Here is a 23,905-nt window from a genome sequence, read left to right as displayed (position 1 = left end):
GAAAATAATCAGCTGGCGAAAGCATAGAATTAGAAACCTTTTGGTATATTTATTTCTGTGTCTCAAGAATTCTGATTTAAAGCAGACTTTATTTCAAGTAACGTGAACAGTAGGTCGTTCAGGAGTCTCGGATGAATCAATGTTTTCTTCCCTCTTCTCTAAGAAAATCTATTTAAAGCAAAAGTCAAATCTGTGCTGGATTTAGAACCTATTAAATATAAGTCTGGAGAACAGAGCCACTTCTTTTTTTATTCTCTACATAGTTTCAAGCACTAGGGATACTCTGGTCTTCTGCAAATCATCATTTCCCACATTTTTCTGGTGTTTGTAAATTTTTTTTTGTTCTGGAGGATGGAGCCTTTATACCTAGTGACTTTGAGCCCTTGTGAGTCTTTGGGCTTATGAAATTTAGGAGTAACTTAAACCTTAGCAGTTGTCTTGGAGGAGTTTATTAGGCTTTGAGCTGTATCAAGAAGGATATATTAATGCATATGTTAATGTGCCTTATTTAATTAACATGCTCAGAAATTGAACTGCTGTGTCTACCCTTGCTCTCCGTCCCCTTCCCTCATCCTTCTGGCCTTGTCCATCTTCATGAAGGTTGTCAAGCTTTGCCCATATTACTAGCCCCCACCCACGGCCCTCACGTTGTTACCGAACCCCCTGTACATTCTACCCCTGAAAAGTCTTCAATCCTGTCGCTTCATTAGTGCAGGCCTCACCGTAGATGTGGGTATTGGCATGGTGTCTGAACTTGTCCCTCAGCTCCCCGTGGCCTTTTCCTCAAGAAAGATTTGGACAAATAAGTGCCCTGAGGGAAATAAAGCAGGAGAGGGAAATGCGTGTGCCCAGGGGAGTGTTATTTTAAGTAGGGTCACTGAGAAGGATCTCATCAGAAAGAGGGGAGGAGCCACTGGAAATCTATTGCTTCCGATAAACATTCCAGTATTAAGGGCTGGAAGGTAGCAGGAGGGCGTGTTTGAGTAACACCAAGATGCCAGTGATGATGTGTTTGCAGTGCCTTATAAGACAACCAACTGGAGATACCAACTTAGGTGGTGAATATTCGGGTTTGGAATTTGACGGGGAGGTTCTACCTGGAGATATACATTTGTGAATCTAACATATTTAAGGACATAAGACCAGCTGAGATCCCCAAAGATACAGGTAGGAAACGTCCTTGGACTGAGCCCTGAATCATTTTTCTTATAGGATTCAGAAATTCAGCTTTCTTAATGCAGGATTTCCCCCTTGGCCCCAGCCCAGCTGTCCTGAGCGTCTCTAGGTGTTCCGCTTACCTATACCGACAGGTGAGAACAATTGTCAAGCTGCAGTTCTTTTGCAGAGTTGTTTTTTTTTTTTTTTTTAATTTTCAGAGTTGTCTTCTTTGACAGAGTGCCCTTTGGTCCATCCCTAACCTCCGCTAAGCATTTTGGTAGTTTTCCCTGCTCTCCATCTTGTATTGTTCTTTTCTTCACAGTCCTCCATGATAGTACTTAGGATGGTTTTTGTTCATGTGTGCCTGGGGTGGAAGGCAAGGGGGTTCTCCATCTTTTTGTCCCCAGTACTTTGAATATCACCTGCATATAACAGCATAGAGTTTGTAGAATTGAGTATGGTTTCTTAAGGTTCACAAAAGTGGCTTCTGTTTTATATTATACACATGCATATATATATGTATGTATTATATATATAGGTATACACACATATTCACATATTTGGTAAAGTATATAATACATATTTTATAATAAATATTTTGCATATTTTATGCCTTTTCTCTAGTATGTCAAATATATAGTGTGTGTATGTGTATGTATATATATGTGCGTGTGTGTATATATGTATTTTTTTCCTCAATAACTTTTCATTTCTCCTCTCAAGCATTTAGCACTGAGGCTTAGGAGCCCAAAAATGTGTATATGAAGAAAGAGGTTCTCATAGGCACATTCAAAGTTTTTAACTCCATCCAATGTGCCATCTTATTCAACATTTTCAATACTAAAGCTGACACTTATTTTTCCCGTTAGAAATGCTAGCCGTCTGGAAAATTGTGTATGTGTGTGTGTGTGTGTGTGTGCGTTAAAGGTGAAATCTCTACAGAAAGCAATTTAAGAGGCTTTGGGAAATCCTCATTCCTCTGGATAGCTTTTGGGTCTTAAATCTAGGAATCTGTATGTTTTCTCAGTATTAGGAGTTTAATTTTAGGGACTGAACCCTCATCAGCTAGGTAAAATAAAGGGTCTGGCACCATGCCTGTATTAGCAACAGTCCATGACAACCCTAATGAGAATCTGGGCAGAGCCCTGGTAGGACTCCGATTTGTGTCCCATTAGAAATTTAGGAATGCTGCGCTCACCAAGCTGGGAGGCTATGGCACAGACCTGCAGGACCAGGGACAGGGTGGGAATGCTAATGGAGCTCTGCGTCCCCCTCACCAGGAAGCTCTGGCCTGCCCTAGTAATTTTTTCCCCCACTTTAATGGATGGGTGGGTCAGGGCCACAGAGCAGCACATACCCGGTGACCAGTGATGCTTGGCCTTCCAGTACTGGCGAGGGGATAGGGATGCTATGGCCAGCATGTATTTGTTAGGGGTAGCTGGGTGTTGCTTTGCAGGAACACGGGTCTAAGGTTCCCAGGTACTGTAACTTTTTAAGAGAAGCTGGGTATCAAAGTTTTCATGTGAAATCACCTGGCTTTTCAATTTGGGCTTCAAAAAAATTTTTTTTTTTTTTTAAATATGGGATGAATTACCTAAACTCAACCTATTGATTTTATTTCCTGGCCGCTCAAATCGACTGTTGGGAACTTTTGTCTGCTTAAGCATAAACTGTTAATACTTCTGCCCGAAAGCCAGTCTTGGTCTTCCTCTCTGAGAGCCGTCCTGTCCAGGTCCTGACGGACTCCTGCTAAACCCTATCTGCCTTTCCTCCATGGCACATACCACACGGCACCTGTTGGGTGTCTGTTTGCTTCCTGCCTGTCTCCTCACTAACACGTAAGCTGCTTGAGAGAGGGCCTTTGCCGTTCTGTGCATGGCTGCATCCTTGCCGTTGGCGTCCCACGGCTACTTACTGTGTGAGTGGTCCACCACGCTGAGGCCTCAGACACTTTACAAAATATGAATAGAAGGACCTTGTCACAAGGCGAGTACAGTGATGTGCAGAAGGAACCAGCAGAAGCAGAGAAGAGATGACTCACCACAGACAGTGAGCGATTGTTCTGGCCAGGGTCAGGAGTTCAGGAAGCAGCAAATATTCCCCAAACAAGGGGTGGCAAGCATTTTCTCAGCACCTGCTGTATGCTGAGTGATTTGTTTGTTTGCTTTTTTCACCCAGAGGGAGTGGTAAGGAAACTACCCAAATGGTTTCTTTTTCCATTCTTTAAGCAGCATTGATTGAGAGGTTATATGATCCACAAAGGACAAGGGATGGCTGCCGGATGTTCACTCAGAGCTCTGCAGACGTTGATGGGGGCGCAGGAGGCAGAGGGACTTCTGAGGAGCAGTGTCCCTAGAGAGCAGCGCCAGGTGGTCCGGGGCCCCTAATCCCCTACTGTCCCTCCAGGTCTCCTCACTAGTCTCGCAGGGAATGGTAGGTTGCTCTTGAACCACAGAGCCAACGCTCTGTACACAAAGTCCAAATGAAATCTCTTGTGACCCCCCAAACACAGGCTCCCGCCCCTCCCCCAGTCCTCCTCTGTCTCTTTCCGAGGAACTGGCCTCCTTTACCTCCCAGGCCCGACACCACTTATCCCCGTACCCTCCCTCACCCTCTGACCGCTCACCAGGCACTGCGTCTCCTTCTTCTGAAATGCGTTTCTTGGTTTTGTCTCCCTTGTCCCAGTCAAAGGGTAGACTCTCATCATCTGAAGGCTTCTTGCTGGTCTGTTTCCCTGTCCAATTCATCATCTCTGCTGTTGGTGGGTGAGCTTCCACATATGAACACCTGAGTGCGGTATTTGTATACATGGAAGCTTCTGCTGGCTCCCTCTGAGCTCTGGCAGGACATGCAAATGCTTTCTGTCCTGTCTGCTGTCCGCCCAGCCTCCCCACCCCCAGCACTTTCCGAGCTGTGCCTGGGCTTCCTCACGCCTTCTGGGCGGCATCAGCACCTGCTAAGGTATCACCGCTGTGTGCCAGGCCTCGGGCTACTGTGTGCTCTTCTCCCTGGAGCTCTTTCCTTCCCTGGGGGCCTCTCCACCCCTAGAAACCTCTGCACATAATAGGCTCTTAATGGCTAAAGATTAAGTAAAGGATTTTTTTTTTTTTTTTGGCTCTATATTTTGATGTAAACCTCTATCTCCATAACCTTGAATCCTTGCCAGTCTGTGTAAAGAAGAGAATTGTGAGGTGCATTCCGGCCTGACCCCCAGCCTGCCCTCTCCTATCCTAGTTGGTTATGGATTCTGCACATTTGGGGGAGACTTCTGGCTGGTTGTATGTGCTGAGAGTTCCTCCTTGCTCATCCATCAGTGTGGTGGTTTCCGGTGGAAATGGAACTTTTTCTACATTTCTTGCTTATTTATTTGGTTTTATTTTTAAAATCTTTATCTATGTAATAACGTATGCCACTGGCTTTACTGACTAGAGACTGTCATTTAGAAAGTATTCCCAGTTTTAAATGTACTAACAGTGTTCCACATAAACATGACATTTTTTCCTAACATAGCAGAGGATTTGTATACAGCTGTTCTTTTCCTCTCACATAACTCTTTCTGTACCCCCAACCCCTACTGATTCAAGGATAATTGAGAAGGTCCCACTGGCAGGTGCTTTCCAGAGCCTGCCCATGGTGGCTCAGCTGCAGCCTGGGAGCTGTGGGTGGCGGCCAGTCTCAGCCCTTCGTGTGCAGTCTTTTTGCTTCAGTAGGTACTAGTGGGGAGCCCAAGATCGCAATTTCTTCACATGGCTACAACCTTCCCTATGCCCTGTTACTCCCTCACACAGCCTGCAGCTGCCACACATGGATTTGGGATTTTTTTTTTTTTTAATGATCTGTCTTCACTGTGTCTTTTAGAACTTTTTTTTAAAATTTTATTTATTTATTTGACAGAGAGAAACACAGCGAGAGAGGGAACACAAGCAGAGGGAGTGGGAGAGGGAGAAGCAGGCTTCCCGCTGAGCAGGGAGCCCAATGCGGGGCTCGATCCCAGGACCTTAGATCATGACCGGAGCCAAAAGCAGATGCTTAACTGACTGAGCCATCCATGTGCCCCTAGAACTTTTTTTTTTTCATTTGTTGTTTGCAGAAGTTAAACACAGTCTAGGCATGTTTTAATTCCTCTAAGAGTCGAGAAAACTTTAGGAGTCAGTGCAGTGGCTGTATTATTGAAATGTTAAAACTTTAAGTCCTTAAGGGCAGGAAATTAACTAATTAAGATTATTATGTTTATTTTTTTACATGGCATCTGTAAGGGTTTGTTCAAAAAGTGAGCATATTTTTTAAGAAACTGGTTTTATCATTAAGCAAATAAGTAGTTCAGGAATTGCAATGACTTTGCATTACTTATGCTATGCTTTCTATGCTGACATGACAGATACCAGCATTTGTCACTGTGAGCCAAATGTAGATCTTTGATTTGCAGCTGGTAGTTCTTTCTCTGTGAGATCAGTAGCACTCTATATTCCTTTGCTAAAGTTTATATGACATACCTCATCACGTAGTGCGTTAAAAACACTCAGCAAATTTTAATTGTCTAGAGATTATTTTCTGCAGTTGTTTCTTTTTAAATTTATAAACTTGGTCACCATTGTGTTTGGTCTGGCACTTTGTAATAACTCCAGGAACCAAGCAGATTTTAAAAATAGTGCAGTGGCTATCTCATTGATACGTCCGAAGTTAAAAATTTAAATCCCAAAAGGTCAGAAAATTAATTAAGCTAAAGTGGTTATGTTCATAGTCACATTATTCCTAGTTAGTGTGATATCAACCGTGGCTATGATTCCTTGTGCCTCTGAAGTATACGGTGACTCCCAGAGATCCAGTCTGGACAAATGTGTGACCAGCAACTGTTCCGTGGAATTACAGAGGGTCACTTTATACAGCAGCTGACTGATCACTTACAAATGTTGATTTTGCTTTCTTCTTGAAGGAAGGTTACACTGCAAAATCATTTTCTTATAGAAAAAGGGTTATGTACTTTAAGAAGAATTCCACATTTTTAAAAAATTGCAAAAAAAAAAAAAAAAGATTCCCAGTCAAGATTGGAATAGCAATGCTTCTTAAAGCATATAAATTATTTTTGAGATCTTGTATACAGCTATTCAAGAATATATTTGTTTAGCATGTAAGAGGATTCCTAGTGCTAAAATAAAAATCTAGTTTTTAAAGAAAGAAAATAAAGTAAGCCTAGTAGCTTTGCTATTTAATATCCTTCATGAAAAGGAAAGTGCATATTTTCAGGGAATTTTTTGACCTTAATGACTTGAGCTCAGTCACAACTGTTAGTCAGATTGTCTTTCAATAGATAACAGTGATTGCATGTTTTCAGACTTTTTCTGGGCTCTGAAGGCTATGTGAATAAATAGGTCTCTCTCTCTCTTTTCTTTTTTTCCAATAAATGATACTTGCTCATTAACAGCTGCTGCCAGTTTTCTTCCATATTCCCCACCTCCTGAATCACTCTTCTCACACTGCTGGGATGCCTTTTCAGGAAAACGTAGATCTTTTAGAGATATGAGTTGTTAAAAAGAAGTTGAAAAATAGGATACCGCAGCTCTCCTGAGGAGAAGATCTTGGGGCTCGCCTATGTACACAGTGGTTATCACCCTGCACAAGAATGCCCCCTGTATACTATCTGCATTATTTTACTTTGCTTACTTGTATGTCTTAAAATCCCAGCAAACAAATTCATTTAAGTTATAAGCATTAGGAAATACTCAACACCATTAGTCACTTGGGAAATGCAAATGCAAACTACCAAACCTAACACTGCACACCCATGGGGATGGCTAGACTTGAAAAGACTGACGGTTTGCCAGTGTTGACAAGGACGAGGAGCAACCAAAGTGTGCACACAGGACTGGTAAGAAAGCAAAATGCCACAACCATGTCTTTCTGTTGGAAACAGCCTCACTGTCTCTGTAAAGTTAGACGTACACTTGCTCTGCGTGTCTGTTGGAGGCATGACAGAGTAATTCCAATCTTAGGTGTCTACCCGGGAGATATAGGAGCATATGCCCACGCAAAGACCAGTATATAAATATTTATAGAATTATTCATAATATCCTAAAACTGGAAACAACCCAGATGTGTGATAATGAGTGAGTGAATTAAACAAATTGTGGTATACTCATACAGTGGACTACCAGTCAGGAACAAAAGGGAATTGGGCACAGAAACACCCGACAGATCTCAAAGCCTTAGGCTAAGGGAATAGGCCAGACAGAAAAGACTGTAAAGTCTGATTCTATTTATATGGCAGTCTAGAAAAGGCAAAACTATAGTGGCAGAGTGGATCGATGATTGCCAGGGGCCAGGTCTGGGGGGGTGGGGGGGATAGGATTGCATGCTGGATGGCAGGAAGGAATGTTTGGAGGCAATGGAAATGTTCTGTGTTTTGGTTATGCAGGAGGTTATGTGACTGCATATCTTTACCAAAATGCATTGAATTGTACACTTAAAATGGCTCAACTTCATTGTATGTTAGCTATAACTCAAGGTGATTAACAAAAACATAACTTCTGTAGAGTCTTATATGTTACTGAGAACTCAGTAAATTGGCAATCTGAGAAGATAAACAATTTTTTTTTTAAATCAGAAATAGAAACATTTTGTGGGAGGTGGAGACAGCCAGTGTAGAGAGTGCCTGATGGGGGTGGCAGGGAAAGGTGACCTGAGGGTACCAAACAAGTTACATGGGTGCTTGGTGGCAAGAGGCCAGATTATCTCTTAAGAATGTTTGCTCCATGCCTGTGAGATAGCATCCCATTTTCCTTGAAATTATTAGTATCACAGGAAATCTTTGAAACATTACACATTTAACAGATTCTTCTTTCTAATGAACTTAAGTTTAGAGATATTCATAGATTAGAACAAAGCAACGTCTAGAGCAGCCCCTACAGCTGCCAGTAGGGGCCATGAGGAATTATCTTGTTTTCAGCCTTTACCTTTATTTGCCTATAATGGGTTTGCTAGATTTGTACAAAAATGGAAGTGGCTGGAATAAGGAGAATGCCACCGTGGCTGGTCTGGGAGGCTGGGCAGTGGGAATGACAGGAAGAGTGGTAGGACGCAGTGGTGAGAGAAGGCGCATCTGATGGTTGGCAAGGAACAAGAAAAATAGATGGCTGGCTGGAATGGAAGAACAACAAAACCATTTTGAACCCATGGTTTAGAGGATGGGCATTATGGTTAAATACTCATTAGCTCATGGTTAATTCAGGAGAGGGGAGTTTGCTCCTGAAGGCGAAGTAAGATTTGGCTGAATTGCCACTCATGAAACTTGAACCGTCCGGCTTTCAGCATCATCAGCTCTGAGCCCGTTGGAATTTGCAGAACATCAAAGTGGGCTCTGAGGCAGCTGCTGCTAGCTCAGTGTCTAAGAAATTCCTTATGACACTGCCAAGCTCGTGGAGAGGGAGGGTTACCTGCCTTGACAGATTTCAGTGTTGCTGGAATGGTTTTATTTTGAGGAAAGATTCCTGCTACCTGCAAATTGGTAGACAGGCATCCAGATTCTAGAGATCTTCATCTTTCCCAGTTTATTAAATCCAGAGTAACTCACGGTAGAACCATCTTGCAGATCCCATCTGCGGGTAAGTTGAGCAGGTTGAATTTCAGCTGTACCTCAGGTGAACCTCTGATCTGTAACCAGACAGACAGCCATTTCCCAAGCTCAAGGGTGGCACTGTCTATGGTGTTTACATGATTTTGTTTAAAAAGCTGGGAATGCAAAGGCAAGTGCTGAGCTTGCTGGTAAGAAATGCAGGGTTCCCAGGACAGCACAAGCAAGGGAGAGGAGAGAGTGTTTGGCGTGCCTACGGGAACAATCTGTAGTTGCACTTGCTTGCTTTGGCTGTAAATTGCGCATGTTTTTAATTGTGAAGGAAAATAAAATTGTAGAACACATATGAAAACCTGGAAATAGATTTTTTTATATTAATGCCTAATAGGCAAATTCTCATGAAGGAGTTTGGAATGTTCTGTATCTTTCTGGGAATGAAACTCCTGGTACCAACTCCCTATGCCCCTCATAACAGCTAAGTCCATTGTAACTTTCAGTAATTGGTTTTTTATTAAAATAAGAGACTGCAGTATAAATTTTAGCGACTAGGCTAAATAGGCATTAACAGGCCCTGGGATCCAACCACAATTTGTAACATCGTTCCTTTGGGAAAATAGATTCTAAGTGCCCAATAACTAACTTACAAATAGACTTTTGAATCATAGTCCATTTGAGAATAAGGAACTGTTTGTGATAGTAATACCTTCGATTGGCTTGCTTGAGAACTGCACAGAAGGGACCTATATTCTGCCACACATGTGCAGTGAACCCAGCTAGTCTGGGTTTGATCAGAGATTATTGCGAGTGGGCACTGGAAGCTGAGGAATTAAAACAAAAGTAGAGGCTGGAGACAAGTCAAGGGTGGAGTTAGGAGGATGCATCTGGAGAGGTTTTAGTGGTAAGGAAGGTGTTCAGTCTCACAGGCAAAGGTGTGATTCTGCACAGATGAAGTGAGAGAACAGAACGGTTCAGGTAGAAACGGAGGTGAGAAGTAGAGAACATTGCAAGCAAAAGGAGTAAGATGCAAAGAAAAGAAGGATCAGCCAGAAAATAGACTCTTAACTCTGGAGAACAAACTGAGGGCTGCTGGAGGGGAGGTGGGGGGTGGGGGAAATGGGTGATGGGGATTAAGGAGGGCATGTGATGAGCACCGGCTGTTGTATGGAAGTGATGAATCACCCGGTTCTACGCCTGAGTTAATATTACACTGTATGTTAACTAACTGGAATTTAAATAAAAGCTTGAAAAAAAGAAAAAAGGAAAGGAAAATGTAATGCAAAATGTACCAGGAAGACAGAATGGCCCACATAGTAACAGTAATGTTTGGCACTCTCTCTACGCCCGGAGAGCATGGCTGCCATGTTTCTAACAGTCTGCAGTTTGGCACAGCCTCGGGGGCATCATTCACTCCCATTGGGCATCTCCTGCTCCAGGACGCCAGGGGCTGCCCTCCCACCCCGTCTGTGTACTAGTAGCCTTCTCTTCCATGTTCGGTACTACGCACGTATCTGTTGTGCAGTTACTACATTTTATTAGACAAGAAGCATGAGAGCAGTTGTTGCGTGCTCAGTCTGTGTGCCCTCACGTTGTCTTGGTCACAAGCCATGTCTTTTCATCTCTTATCCATTATGCCAAGAGTAGTAGTGCTGCATTACCAGTGGGCTCAGGGAGTTGTCTTTGTCTTTGCTCAGTCCGCTGTACTAAAAATACCATAGCCTGGGTGGCTTCCATAACACAAATCCATTCCTCGTGGTTCTGAAGGCTGGGAAGTCTAAGATCAAGGTGCCCGCAGATCCATTGTCTGACAGTGGCCCTCTTCCGGGTTTATGGACTGGCTGCCTTCATGCTGTGTCCTCCTGTGGCCAAAGGGGCAGAGTGGGGTGGGGCGGGGAGAGAGAAAGGGAGAGAAGGAAGAAACTCTCTTGTAGCTTCTTGTTAAGGGCACTAATCTCATTGTGAGTGCTTGCCCCTGTGACCTAATGACCTCCCAAAGGCCCCCACCTTCAAATACCATCACACTGGGGATTAGGGTTTCAATGTCTGAATTTTCAGGGGATACCAACCCCATTTCAGGGGATACCAAAGTCCATAGCACTTTGTGTGGTTCAACCTGAAAACATTTCAATGTAGTATCATCCGTGTTCCCCAGGCCACTGCAGGCTGTGGCATAGGAGGCCCTCAGGAAGAGGGGCCACGTGGGCGACTCTGTGTCCCTGCCTGCCAATGTTGAAACTCCAGCTCCCTTTCAGGTCCTTCCCTACACAGTTGATGGATTGACTGACTGGGGGGGTGGGGGGGCGGAGATTTACATGCAGTAACCACCTTTCTGCCATTCACAGTCCCAGTGTTGGGCACCCTCCCTGCTCATGGCCCAGAGCCTCACACCCCGACAGGTGGTCAGCTGCCGACACTCAGGCTGAGGAAGGAGGGTCCAGTCTGTCTTCCTGAGTGGGCCAGAAATACTCCCACGTGGAGAAAGTACCCTTTATAATACTACTACCACTGCATATCTTCATTTGTACGTGCCCCCTTACAAAAATGCCACAGGCAGGGGTCTCCTTATCTCAGGGGTTTGTATTTTTCAACCTTTTCCTCCATAAATCCATGGGGAGGGGGTGGCAATGGGAGGAAAGGGCACTGGGCTAGACTGTGCCTCCATGGTAGTATTGGCATGTTGGCCACAGACCAGATCTGCAGAGCTTGCCTCATCCCTTTGAGTAAAATATTTCCCAGGAGGTTTTTCTGTCCACCATGCATCGACCCCTGGCAAGCACACTCCTCAGAATTGCCCAGACTTGTCTGAGCTCCCCGGTGAGCACACCCAGGCCGCCACACCGGGATTTCCCTGAGTGGGTGGGAGTTTTTCTACCCAGATTCTAAAGGGCAGGCTGTTTGCACAGATAAGGTAAACATAGATGTTTTGTTTGAGATTCAGAATTATGCAACTAATGAAGAGTGAAAAAGTATAAAGTTTCCTTTATTTTTACTAAAAGTCAACTTTTATTCTTAGGATACTCTTCTATCAATTATGCTTCTGTTATTACCTTGACAAAGAAGGCATTGTCAGTGATGGCATTTATTCCCCGCCTCAAGTAGTACCACTGTGTATTTTCCTAGATGTAGGAAATTCTTAGTGCATAAATAGTAACCAGAGGAAGAATGGGCTTCATTGAGTGCTTATTATGTGCCAAGCCCAGTGTTAAGCAGGTGGCACCAATTAGCTCATTTGTTTGTAACAAAAGTGCTATGAGGTTACCTATTAGCTCTGTTTTACACTAAAGAATTGCTGTTTAAAGAGGCCAAGTAACTTGCCCAAGGTCACAGAGGTAATAAATAGAGAGTTGAGACCAGACCCTGAGCCATCTGAGCACAGAACGGGACTCTAGACCACAGTTATGCCTCAAATACATCTTTCTTTTTTTTTTTTAATTTTTTATTGTTATGTTAATCACCATATATTACATAATTTGTTTTGGTGTAGTGTTCCATGATTCATTGTTTGTTCATAACACCCAGTGCTCCATGCAGAATGTGCCCTCCTCAATACCCATCACCAGGCTAACCCATCCCCCCACCCTCCTCCCCTCCAGAAACCTCAGTTTGTTTTTCAGAGTCCATCATCTCTCCTGGTTCGTCTCCCCCTCTGACTTACTCCCCTTCATTCTTCTTCTCCTGCTATCTTCTTCTTTTTCTTTTTTCTTAAAATATGTTGCGTTATTTGTTTCAGAAGTACAGATCTGTGATTCAACAGTCTTACACAATTCACAGCGCTCACCGTAGCACATATCTTCCCCAATGTCTATCACCCAGCCACCCCATCCCTCCCAGCCCCGACCACTCCAGCAACCCTCAGTTTGTTCCTGAGATTAAGAATTCCTCGTATCAGTGAGGTCCTATGATACATGTCTTTCTCTGATTGACTTATTTCACTCAGCATAACACCCTCCAGTTCCATCCACGTCATTGCAAATGGCAAGATCTCATTCCTTTTGAAGGCTGCATAATATTCCATTGTGTATATATACCACATCTTCTTTATCCATTCATCTGTCGATGGACATCTTGGCTCTTTCCACAGTTTGGCTATTGTGGACATTGCTGCTATAAACATTGGGGTGCACGTACCCCTTCGGGTCCCTACATTTGTATCTTTGTGGTAAATACCCAGTAGTGCAATTGCTGGATCAAATGGTAGCTCTAATTTCAACTGTTTGAGGAACTTCCATACTGTTTTCCAGAGTGGTTGCACCAGCTTGCATTCCCACCAACAGTGTAGGAGGGTTCCCCTTTCTCCACATCCCCGCCAACATCTGTCGTTCCCTGACTTGTTAATTTTAGCCATTCTGACGGGTGTGAGGTGGTATCTCATTGAGGTTTTGATTTGGATTTCCCTGATGCCGAGGGATGTTGAGCACTTTTTCATGTGCCTCTTGGCCATTTGGATGTCTTCTTTGGAAAAATGTCTGTTCATGTCTTCTGCCCATTTCTTGATTGGATCATTTGTTCTTTGGGTGTTGAGTTTGATAAGTTCTTTATAGATTTTGGATACTAGCCCTTTATCTGATATGTCATTTGCAAATATTTTCTCCCATTCTGTCGGTTGTCTTTTGGTTTTGTGGACTGTTGCTTTTGCTGTGCAAAAGCTTTTTATCTTGATGAAATCCCAATAGTTCATTTTTGCCCTGGCTTCCCGTGCCTTTGGTGATGTTTCTAGGAAGAAGTTGCTGCGGCTGAGGTCGAAGAGGTTGCTACCTGTGTTCTCCTTTAGGATTTGGATGGACTCCTGTCTCACGTTTAGGTCTTTCAACCATTTGGAGTCTATTTTTGTGTGTGGTGTAAGGAAATGGTCCAGTTTCATTCTTCTGCATGTGGCTGTCCAATTTTCCCAACACCATTTGTTGAAGAGACTATCTTTTTTCCACTGGACATTCTTTCCTGCTTTGTCAAAGATGAGTTGACCATAGAGTTGAGGGTCCATTTCTGGGCTCTCGATTCTGTTCCATTGATCTATGTCAAATATATCTTTCTGATAAGTGTTGTCTCAAGTCTCTTGTCAAGAATGAAAAGGGAGCAGTGAGACAATAGAACTTGTGCCGCCCTTTGTGATGGTAGCTGATCCTCAGTTTAACTAGAGGTAGAAAGATTCCTGTCCATTCAACATATTTCTTTAAGGTGGTAATTTATGTTATCAGGTGGATAAATTATATATAAATGTAGTTTAATAGCCAAAGGACAGTTGTCCAGACAGATAATTTCAGCAGACTTTTGTGCTCCCCTCATTAACTTAAACCATATTTTTTATTATGAGCCGAAGATTTCATTCTTATATTTGAACCAGATATCCTAATCATAGTCATAAATTCAACTGGGAAGTCAGACATACTTTTTTTTTTTTTAAATCTGAAGAAAGATGCTGTGCTTTAATTGCATCTGATTAAGACATCACACCAAGGCACTTATTTCGGCTGGTAGTGATGTCTTAAAAAGTACTGTTTTAAAATGTTTAATTTGATTAGATATTTTCTGTAACATGAAAAAATGATCAGTTTGTGTCTTCTTCTAATGACCCATGGGGAGAAATTTTAATTTGAAGATTTCAGCAGAGGATAGAAATTAATCTTTTATGTATATCCCCTAATACCTTTTGGAGGCTTTAAAGATTATCTGTGCAAACTGAGAAATGTTTGCCATTTAAGTTTTAGCAACTTTATCTTTTGAAAAAAAACAAAAAAAACAAAAAAACAACATCACACTTTGGTTTATATGGAGTTTCCCATTCTAGAGGCACCAAGAATAATATATATGTAGTATAAAGGAGGAGGGAGAAAAACAGTCATAAGAACCTTAACAATTAAAGTTCCAATGGAGAAGAATTTGGATGCTCTGGTTCAGCCTAGACTGCAACCAGAGTAGGTTATTGTAAATATCAAATGTAAATATCATTAAAGGGGATGTTTTCACCCATAAAACAGACCTAGCAGGCAGTTCAATGGAATTTTAATGTACATTTATGTATACTCACATCAAATTAAACTCTGTATGTTTTACATTAGAATGGGCCTGTCCTCACTTTCAGGAACTTTTGATTTTTTTCTTAAGTTCTGTTTTTGATATATTGAACACATAAAAACATGACACCCCCCCCCCCCTCTTGTTTCAGGCAACAAGGGCAGCCATTACGCAGCACTGCACTGACCTTGGGAATCTGTTGGGCAAGGAGAATGACGTGGCCCTCATCATCGATGGCCACACTCTGAAATATGCGCTCTCCTTTGAAGTCAGGAGAAGCTTCCTGGATTTGGCGCTCTCCTGTAAAGCGGTCATATGCTGCAGGTAGGCATGCACAGGCTGTGCGTGGTTCACATTCCAACGTGGCTATCTCCTGTGCTTTTATTAAAAAAGACTATGCATAGAATTTATAGGGGTAAAGTTTCATTTAAAAAACAAGCAAAACAAAAAGTTTTGTTTAGTTTAACTGTCCGTTCACAGATTTGGGGGGAAACAGTTAGTGGTTTTTACAATTTTGTTTATTGTCTTCTGAGAAGATAAAAGAAGAGTCAGAGCTTCTCTCCTGGGAGATTAACTGGAATAAGTTAGAAGAGCCCTATGTACGTGGGTCCTTGGTTCTGGATATCTGAGCTCAACTTCCAAGACCTGTGGGATATATAGTGGATATTTCTATTCAGTCAGTAAGGAGCTTTGGTTGGGTCCATGCCATACCAATTTTTGTGTTAGGATCTAACCAGATAACTTTGTTCGTTTTTTTGTTTGTTTGTTTTTGTTTTTAATTCCAGCTACTTAACATACAATGTTATATTAGTTTCAGGTGAAGGACTCTTGTTGTTTTTTCATGAAATCTGGCAAGGTTTTTGAGGGTGGGCTTTGCTACATTCCACTGACTACTGGCCATGTGAGGTCCAGTTCTGATAGAGATTTGAGAGTCAGAATGATAAAGAAAATAAGCTGCTAGAAAGATGAGCAGCACCACCATGACTGTGCAGCCAACGACTTGAAAGGTGAGAGGAGAGCTTCTCTCTTCTGAAAACACTGTGCGTGGGCAGTACCTGGTACACGGTTAAAGGCATAATCCATATCATTGGATTAATAATCTCATTTATGCTTGCTCTTATATTTTATGGTTACATAGTTTTGTACATTGTTTTCTTGGGTATTTTGTCAGAAGTCAGTTATCAGGATGCTTTTAAATTCCTCACTGCAATACTCCTTGAAGAACGCCAGTTGGGGCTTCGATCATGGTTGTCACACTGACAAGATGGTCTTGCTGTTTCTCCCTTACTGAAAGCCCCTGGTGAGATCATCTGCCAGTCCTCTCCACCCGGACCTCTCATGTTTGGGATGGCCAGTAAGTCTGGGAGAAAGCTGTTAGGAAAATCTCTCCCTTGTCTCCCCAGCCTTGCTCCCCACTCCCAGGGGTTCTTACCTGAGACCAAGAGTTTATTGCCATTCCCCCGTGAGTACACGTCCCTGCTCAGCACCCTGAACCATCTCCCCGCGATGGTAGCTCTCTCTCGCTTTATCCTGCTCTCTTGGTCCCTTTCTGTAATTTGGAACATGGCCTCAAAGGCCAAGGAGGACTGGGGTGGCAGCTGGTGGAGGCTCCATGGTGGAAGAGAATGTAGCTGTTGTGCTGTGGTTGTAGGCTGTTCAAGGACCCCAGGATGCTGGGGGAGGAAGAGTTCAAATGTGTCTGAAACAGTGAATGAGAACTTGGTGTTGCCTCTAAGTCAGGAAACTCGGTGCAGCTGAAAGGGACCTGAGATAGTGAGGGATGACCAGAGCATTTGGAAATGAACGGCCATGCTTCTTGGTTTTATGATGATCTCCCGTCTTTTCTTTTCTTTTTTAAACAACTTTATTGAGATATAATTCACATATCATACAATTCACCCATTTAGAGTGTATAGTTCAATGGCTTTTAGTATATTCAGTGAGTTTTGTAACCATCACCACAACCAATTTTAGAATATTTTAATCACCCCCAAAAGAAACCCTCTTATCTATTATTAATCAATCCCCATCCTCCTTCACCCTCCCCTAACCTCCCTCGGTACTAAACAGCCACGAATCTGCTTTCTTATCTGTACAGATTTACCCATTAGGGACATTTCATATGAATGCAGTTACATAAGATGTGGTCTTTTTCTGATTTCTTTCACTCAGCATAATGTTTACAAGGTTCATCCATGTTGTAGAATATATCAGTACCTCATTCCTTTTCCCAGCTGAATAATATTCCAATGGTATGGATATACCATTGTTAGTCATCCATCTTGGTTAGCATTTGGATTGTTTATAGTTTTTGACCATTATGAGTAATGCCACTGTGAGGATTCACATACAAATTTTTGTATGGACATCCGTTTTCATTTCTTTTGGGTATATACCAAGGAGTAGAAATGCTGGGTCAGCTGGTAAGTCTATGTTTAATGTCTTGAAGAACTGTCAGACTGGTTTCCAAAGTGGCTACACCCTTTTATATTCCCACCAGCAGTTTGTGAGTGTTCTAGCTTGGCCACATCTATCCATTGATTATTATCTGTCTTTTTCATTGTTTAGCCTAGTAGTTGTAAAGTGGTATCTCATAGTTTTGATTGCATTTCCCTGATGGTTAATGATGTTGAGCATCCTTTCATGTCCTTACTGGCCTTTTATATATATTTGTTTTTTAAAAAAAGATTTTATTTATTTACTTGAGAAAGAGTGAGAGAGAGAGAGAGAGTGCGACAGCACACAGAGGAAGAGGGAGAGGCAGACTCCCCACTGAGCAAGGAGCCCGACTCAGGGCTCGATCCCAGAACCCTCAGATCATGACCTGAGCTGAAGGCAGATGCTTAACTGACTGAGCCACCCGGGTGCCCACATTTGTATATATTCTTTGGAGAAATGTCTGTTCAAGTCCATTTTAAATTGGATTGTTTGTGTTTTTATTATTGAATTGTAGGTGTTCTTTATGTATGCTGGATACAAGTATCTTATCAGAAATATGGTTTACATGGGGCGCCTGGTGACTCATTCGTTGGGCATCTGCCTTCGGCTCGGGTCATGATCCCAGGGTCCTGGGATCGAGCCCCGCATCGGGCTCCCTGCTCCGCGGGGAGTCTGCTTCTCCCTCTGCTTGTGTCCCCTCTCTCGCTGTGTCTCTCTCTGCCAAATAAATAAAATCTTTAAAAAAAAAAAATGTGGTTTACAAATATTTTCTCCCATTCTGTTGGCTGTCTTTTCATCTTCTTGGAAGTATTGTTGACAGCACAAAAGATTTTAATTTTGATCAAGTCTGATGTGTCTGTTTATTCTTTAATCCTGTGCTTTGGTGTCCTAGCCAGTGGCTCCCTTTTTTAAGTAGCTGATACTATGCTTTCTTTCCTGGGCTCCATTTGGGTAGTTTAGCTCAGAGATATGCAAATGGCAATAAGGGGAGGAGTTGTGGTGAAATGCTCTTTTCCCGTAATTTCCTCTTTGTGTCTGTGTTATAACGCCGCTGAGTAGGTCCCTGATTTCTGTGAGGTCCTCAGCACTCGAGGTTGTGGGCCAGGGCCAGGGCCAGAAGTCAAGGTAAAGGAGTCCCTCTCCCCGCCAACTGTGAGTTGGTCAAGAGGCCATCAGCCTGACTTGTTGGTGAACAGAAACAAGCAACAAGAAACAACATGGAAAAGTCTGGTAAACTGTAAATCAAAGCAAACGTGCTCTCACTTCATGGTTTTTCAAAGGGAAATCCAAACGAGTCTGTCTGGATTCTCCGGGGAGAGCAGGAATGCCTTCAAGGCTTTACAGGAACAAGTTCTTTGCTTGCCAGGTGCTTGATACTAAAGAAAAACATCTTTTTCCCCTTCTTTCTTTGGCTGCTTTCAGAGAGCTTTGTGTGTCACATAAAGCTGTACACTCAAAGGCTTCCCAGGAAGGAGTGCAAACTGGAATTGGCCCAGAAAGAGGAAATTTCAAATTAAATACTGTTACTGTCTACAGAATAGAAGCACTAATTGAAAAAAGGAATCTAGGATAGTGTACTACTTTACCGCTCCAGGAGATTTCTTGGCTGGTCTCACACTCAAGATTTAAAAACAAAAAAAATCAACACATACCTTTTTTTCTTTTTTTAATAAAAGCACTCGTGTACTTCAGATGTTGCTTACTACTCATTGAGAATTTAAACCTAAGTTACATTTAATGTGACTTCAAACATAAGGTTGACCTTAATTCTCACTTTTCATCTTTAAAATGCAATCATTATAAAGTTTACCCTCTTCTCTAATAATAGAAGAAAATAATTTCTTTTGGAAAATAACTTAAGTGAAATCATGAAGCTCTGTTGGCCATCAATATTGATTCAGAGACTGGTGAATGTTTTATAAAAACTGAAATACTTTTAAGCTAAAACAGTGTTTTAGGCAGAAAATGGAAATAATGTAAGAATTTGTTAAATATTTTGCTGATGTTAGACTCAAACAATTTAGCTAATTATATATTATTATACCCAAATATTTTCCATGTAGTTAAAATCCTAGAAAGGTCATAAAAAGGTCAGCAAAACATGTACAGGTCTGTACTCTACTTGGCTTACTGCTGTAGCTGCCAGGGACAGCGCCACATTATTTGTTGAGGTATAAACTGATTGACCTAATAACATTTTTGTGGTAGGCTTGATATTTGTCCTGTATGTTCCTGGGTGTCATGGAATAGTGAATAAGAGCGTATTACAGTACTCCCCTCTTTTCTTCTTTGAGTCTCATGTGGGCCTCAACTCCTTGAAAGCAGGGCTTCAGGGAAGCTAGCACATCCCCAGACTCCAGTGACCTCCATCTTGCCGTACGTGATAGACTCTCAATTTCTTTCTTGATTCCTCCTCAGCAGCTGATGTCAGTGGCTCCCCCCACTGGATTCTCATCTATTTCTGTGACACTTCTTTTTCCTCCTACATATGTGTCTTCTTTATGGGATCTTTTCAACAACCTTTGAAATATATTTCCAAGGTTTTGCCTTTGGCCTTATCATATTCCCACCCATATCTTCTTCCTGGTGCCTTCCATTTATCTTCATGGCTTCATTCACCTTCTGCATTAGTGATTCTCGACTCTAGGTTTACAGTGAATCATCTAGAGAACTTAAACAACTTGTTTTCTTCAAATATTTAAATATGGGATTGTCATATGACCCAGCAATCCCACTGCTAGATGTATAACCCACAGAATTAAAAACGGGTAATCAGACAAATACTTGCATGTTCATGTTCATAGCAGCACTATTCACAACAGCAAAAAGGCAGAAGCAACCCAAGTGTCCATTAATGGATGAATGGATGAATAAAGTGTGGTATATCCATACAGTGGGATATTATTTGGACACAAAGAGGAAAAAGCACAGAGACACACATGCAACAATATGGATGGATGAAGCTCAGACACATACTTAGTGAAAGAAACTGTCACAGAAGATCACATATTAAATTATTCCATTCATAAAATAATCAGAATAAGTAAATCCATACAGACAGAAGGCAGATTAGTGGTTTCCAGGGGCTAAGGGAGGAGGAATGGGGAGTGACTGTTTAATGGGTACTGGGTTTCCTTCTGGGATGATGGAAATGATTTGGAAGTAGATAAAGATGGTGGTTGCACAACATTGTGAATATACTAGATGGCACTGAGCCGATACACTTAAAAATGGCTAGTTTTATGTGATGTGGGGAGCCTGCTTCTCCCTATCCCTCTGCCACTCCCCCTGCTTGTGCTCTCTCTTTCTCTCAAATAAATAAATGAAAAAGAATTTTTAAAGATTTTATTTATTTATTTTTGTGAGAGAGAGAGTGAGCATGAGTTGGGGGCAGAGGCAGAGGGAGAAGCAGACTCCCTGCTGAGCAAGGAGCCTGATGCTGATGCGGGGCTTAATTCTGACATGATCTGAGCTGAAGGCAGACGCTTAACCGACTGAGCCACCCAGGTATCCCATAAATAAAATCTTAAAAACAAAAAACAAGTGAATAAAAGAGTTCATCCATGTAAATGAAATGTTTGTTGAATGAACAAAATGGAAGGTTGAATGAAAGCTTCATTCATTTGAATGAAATCTTTGTGGAAAGAAACAAAAAAACCCTCTGATTCCCAGGACAATTGAATGAGCCACAGATCTGTAGCCCCACCTACATCTGAGACTTTTTCACAGTGACATTCTTTTGACACCTTAAATTCAAAATGTATAAACTGAATTAGTCACAGTGCCCTCATCTGGGCACCTCTTCATTCCTTCTGGTCTTCTCCATTAGTTTACTGTCTCAGATGATGGTAGCATGCACCACACAGCTGCCAGAGCCTTTTGGTAGCATAATAGGCATGATTTTGTATTTAAGGAGCCTGTAAGAGACTAAATCATATGAGTAAATTATTATATTGAGTCAGAAATTGCACTCTCTTAATTTGTTGATCCTTGGTAAATGTTGTCTTTGTTTTTATAAATGAAGAAATAAAGGCCTCAGTAAGATTACATTGTCTCACCTAGTAATCAGTTTATCCTAGATAGGAGCAGTACCAGGCCGCGGCAGCTAATTTATAGTCACGTGTTTATTACTGTTAGTACTTGAGTTTTATGTGAAGTTTTTGCTTTTAACTTATTTTCAAACTGTAGATTTTGGTTAAAACTGTTTAGTATCTAGGATCTGCCTTTCTCTAAGAAGTCATGTAGAAAATGTGTAAACCATTTTTATATGTTCAAGAAGGGATTCTCTGTTCTCTCTTCCCTGTATCCTTGGAACTACCATCTTTCATGTTTTCTCATTTTTCCTTTTTCTTTGAAGTTCTTTAGTTTTGTCAAAATGGAGATAAATTTTATAGGCACAGACTTGGGATGGCGGGGGCTGGAGGGGGCTGTCTTTGACCTCTTGAGAACATTCAGAAATTTTAAAAGTTAAGGTGTATCGTCAGGAAAAGAGTCATCAAAGAATCATCAGGGTTCCCCTTGTGAGGAAGTTGGTTGAGGGCCCTGCCACAGTTCCCTGCAAACACAGGTGATGCTCATTGTCCCCAGTGCCGCCATATTAGCAGACATGATTTATGGCTGTTTGTCTCTGGGCAGGAGATGGAATGGGAGGAAAACACCACAGCAGGGATTTCCACTGGCTGTGCAAATGAAGGGTTTCAGAAGACATCATTTATTTTCTTGGATGTGTTTTGACTTCTGTCTTTCAGGGCAGATTCAAAGATAAACATGTGTGAACCTACTGTAATATGATAGAAATACAGTCAAGAGAAGAAAACAGAATGGACACAATGAATGTTTCTAAAAACTTTTTGGGCTTATTTTTCTAACTTTAAGAGTGATTTATATTTCTTGTAGAAAAAATTAGAAAATTCAGATAAGCAAGAAGAAAGAAAACAGAATTCACAATCCCACCAACTAGAGTTCATGACTTAATTGGTATTTAAATCTAGATCTCTTTCAGTTAAAATACTTTTTATTGGAAATGGGTTAGCTTATTCGCAATATGTGAAATGAAAAAGGGTATAAACCTTTAAAGAGGTTATAGGGGGAGCCTGGGTAGTTAAGCCAGTTAAGATCTGACTCTTGATTTTGGCTCAGATCATGATCTTAGGGCTAGGGTCATGGGATCAAGCCCCACACCAGGCTCCATGCTCAGCAGGGAATCTGCTTGAGATTCTCTCTCTCCCTCTGCCATCCCCTCCACTCAAGCTCATGCTCTCGCTCACTCACTCTCTCTCAAATAAATAAATCTTGAAAAAAAAGGTTATAAAGGTTTACTTTCTATGTCAAAGAGCAATATAAAATGTTTTTAAAAAGCTTGCTAGTATTCTGTTATTTAAAAACACAATGATTAATCTATTCCTAGTTGTTGGATATTTGGGTTAACAGGTTATTTTTTTACTATTATAAATATCACTAAAAAATGAAGGGGGGGATTTGGAGGGGGAGACAAACCATGAGAGACTGTGGACTCTGAGAAACAAACTGAGGGTTCTAAAGGGAAGGAGGGTAGGGGGATGGGTTAGCCCGCTGATGGGTATTGGGGAGGGCACGTACTGAATGGAGCACTGGGTGTTATACACAAACAGTGAATCATGGAACACTACATCAAAAACTAATGATGTAATGTATGGTGATTAACATAACATAATAAAAAATAAAATATCACTGTAATAAGATTTTTATAGCTAAATCTTTGCAAAGACATTTGATGATTTCCTTAAAATAATAATGGATTCAAGAGCAAGCCACGTAGAAATTGGCAGAAGTGTTTGTACCCTTTACCTAAAAAAGTGAAGTTATTTGATTTGGAGTGAGAGAGCTGTGGTCAGTAGCTCACTCCCTGCAGGGACAAATGTGTTCTCCTCCATTTAGTCAGCAAAGTCTGGGGTTTATTATCTTCACTAAGAAGAGGGAGCAGTTAAGAGATTACTTTGTGACAGGATACGTATAGGAGTACAATCTGAAAAGAAATCAGCACAGCATTTTTATACACTGACGGTATATCATTTCCATAGCTTGCTCACTCCTATACTCATTTTCTGGACTCTCTTAAGCTGGTGACTCACGTAGCCTGCATCCAAAAACCTGTACATCAGTCTTACCTTCAGACAACTTAGAGTAGAAAAGAACTGGCTCTTCTAATTTGTTCTCCTCTCTAGCTTAGCTTTTTACATTAATGAGGCATGATGGATAATAAGAAATCTTAGAACATTATGCATTTTGTGTGTGGTATCTTTCAGCCTGTGAACCACACACAAGAATGGTATCAAAACAGAGTTCAGACACACTAATTAGAATTGTACCACCAATTGTGTTTTGGTTGGCCTCTGCATTGGTAAGGGGTCCAATCATATGCTTGCAAAAATAAAACTTCAGTTTCTTTCATGATATGATTTCTCCGCATCATACATGTTTAGTTATAAGTCAGCTTCCTCCATTGACGTTTTATTCCAGAGAACATTATTAACTTGTTGAGGTTGTAAACCTATCCGTGGGTTATTTGGATTACAGCTTAGCATGTTTGCCCATTTGTTGATTAAATGCAATTAAGGTAGAATTCAGTCTTAAGAGTTTTTTTTCTTTTTCTTTCATTTAGCTCTAAAATGAATGCTATTATTTAAATGATTGCAGCAATTTTATTTGGACCTAACTGGCCTTGTTGTTTCTCTGCTAAAAGTCAGCATGCTC

At 41.6% G+C, this 23,905-nt stretch overlaps 1 protein-coding gene across 7 annotated transcripts in view; it reads left to right on the top strand.

Annotated features, from left to right (window-relative positions):
* ATP8A2 (ATPase phospholipid transporting 8A2) overlaps positions 1-23,905 on the top strand; it is a 581,949-nt gene that overhangs the window by 267,044 nt on the left and 291,000 nt on the right. For all 7 annotated transcript variants that reach the window (XM_027591115.2, XM_027591114.2, XM_027591112.2 and 4 more), the window contains one exon: positions 14,886-15,058. In XM_027591115.2, coding sequence (XP_027446916.1) covers positions 14,886-15,058 — 173 coding nt within the window. The remainder of the gene's footprint in view (positions 1-14,885; positions 15,059-23,905) is intronic.

Source organism: Zalophus californianus, chromosome 3, assembly GCF_009762305.2.
Source record: "Zalophus californianus isolate mZalCal1 chromosome 3, mZalCal1.pri.v2, whole genome shotgun sequence".
NCBI lineage: Eukaryota > Metazoa > Chordata > Mammalia > Carnivora > Otariidae > Zalophus > Zalophus californianus.
The sequence above is the reverse complement of the archived record's forward strand: the minus strand, read 5'-3'. Positions and strand labels throughout refer to the sequence as shown.